At 33.8% G+C, this 2,180-nt stretch overlaps 1 protein-coding gene across 1 annotated transcript in view; it reads right to left on the bottom strand.

The window, feature by feature from the left end:
- Positions 1-1,956: 1,956 nt before the first annotated feature.
- LOC114077190 overlaps positions 1,957-2,180 on the bottom strand; it is a 30,905-nt gene continuing 30,681 nt past the window's right edge. The window contains exon 6 of the mRNA XM_027916869.1: positions 1,957-2,116. Coding sequence (XP_027772670.1) covers positions 1,957-2,116 — 160 coding nt within the window. The remainder of the gene's footprint in view (positions 2,117-2,180) is intronic.

Raw genomic sequence — 2,180 nt, 5'->3', positions numbered from 1 at the left:
ATGAAGTAATAACTAAGTCAAATATCGAATTCAATGCTTAATATGAGGTAAAGGTAAGGGTTAGTATAGCAACACACGTAGCCGAACCAAGGTGCGGAGTGAAATTTTTTAGATGTCGGACCAAGGATTTAGAGATACCTAAGTTATCACTTTACATGCAAGATACTACAAAAAAATTGTTATAGTTAGAATTATCAAGTGAGGAACCTGTGGGGAACACTTAACCCCTAGTTACTTTTATTAATTGATTAAGCTCCAAGATTTGAATATGTTAGTTGTTTACATTAATTTAGTTAATTATTTTCATTAATTTAGAAATAAAAAACCCCTCTTTATTGTCTTTTGTTTTCTAGGGAAATGATTGACTAAATAATAGTAATATAGAATAAATTTAAGTCTAAACTATTTTCCTCGTGGGAACGATCCCAACCTCATTAGTTGGGTTCTTTACTTGATACGACTGCTTTACTTCTTATTTGAGAAGAAAGTTTGAGCGTATCAATGTGTACATTACACAAGTAAGATTGTGAAGGGGTTGTGAGGGTGGTTATTCTATAATATGAACTAAATGGATTATGAATAAGATGTAATAAATGTGTCATGACCCGAGAGCATACCATAAAAGATATGGCATCCATAGAATCACAACACGGCGTACTTGACCTCTTGGAGGTCTTGTACAAGCCCTTAGATCTCATTCATTGCATACATGTATGAAAAGTAGAGAGGAATCAGAACTTTTCACACGAAATAGTACTTCAAAATATCTTTCATAGAAAACATAATGAATAAGGCTATGCTCAATGTCTCCATCTTAGACACATGAATATCATGGGATACGACCCATATAAACAATTGCTTGAATGAAACACTAGGATCCAAGCTTCACTTTACGTAATCCTCTAAAAAGCCACAAACACCTTTAGCGATAGACAAAATATAGGGAATTAATACATTTGAATGTACTAAGTATGACATAATGCAGAAAATCATGGTAAAGGGACATTTGTTTACACTACTAGAAATTTGGTCTACTGCCACGGTTCACCTATCGTTACAATTGACGTTTTTACCGTAGCCATAGGTCTAAGGCTACAGTTACACCAACCGCTACAACAGATCGCGTAGCAATAGAGCTGTTGCTACGGTTCTGTGCGACAGTTCATATAACCGTAGCCATACATTGACCTATTGCCACGGTTATCATTTGAATTAATTGCCAACGGTTATGTATGTATTGGTACAGTTTTTAACCGTCGTAATAGAGGTTTATGCATCAGTTCTGTTAAGGCTATGGCTACAGTTTTTTTCGATTCAACACACCATTTCACTCAATTGCGACGGTTCTTATAGGGATATTGCAACACTTTTAAACAATTGTAGAATTGTTGCTTAATGCCTATTGCAACGGTTATTACCTGCTATTTGCAACAATTCTAATTCAATATTAGTAAGCTATATATACCTGCTATATACTAAATCATCCATGAGAATAAATTTTATAACATAAAAATACACATAAATCGTTAACGAGAATAAATGTTCATTACCTTAATTAGAATTCAAGATCCGTGATTCTAATATCAATTAAAGCAAAATGTACAAATCATTTTAAAGCATTCAAAAAAGGTGAAGCACATGCCATAGAATTTTCAATCTTCAAAAATATATGATTTCTAGAACATCAATAAAGTTTACATCAATATATACTTCAGCTCCTATGTCAAGTCTTCACTATTGCTTTCATTGCCTTCTTCGATTTCGTCACCTACATACAATCAGAAAAAAATATAAATAATTTAGGAAACCTCAAATCTTGGAAATTAACAAGTATACATGTAGTTACAACCTGCAGGCATTAGCTTTTAGAATTGTTCAACCCTAAAACTTGGAAATCAAGTACATGCCAATCAAGTTTCCAACACTAAAAAGATAAAAGGTGGAAGAGAGAATAGATTACTTCCAATCTGAATCCTCCAATGAATCATCAGTTTCAAGTATCAGATGAAGAAGATGGATCAGAAGAAGAAGAGGAGGAGGAAGAGGAAGTTTTTCAAGAAAATGACATTGGAAACCTTCAAAGTCACTACCAAAACCAGCAGATGCCACAGTCACTCTGCAAAAAGCCAGAAAAATGGGCTAATTTCACAGTAAGCGAACAAGAATTGAACAAAGGGACA

This window comes from Solanum pennellii, chromosome 5 (genome assembly GCF_001406875.1).
Source record: "Solanum pennellii chromosome 5, SPENNV200".
NCBI lineage: Eukaryota > Viridiplantae > Streptophyta > Magnoliopsida > Solanales > Solanaceae > Solanum > Solanum pennellii.
The sequence above is the reverse complement of the archived record's forward strand: the minus strand, read 5'-3'. Positions and strand labels throughout refer to the sequence as shown.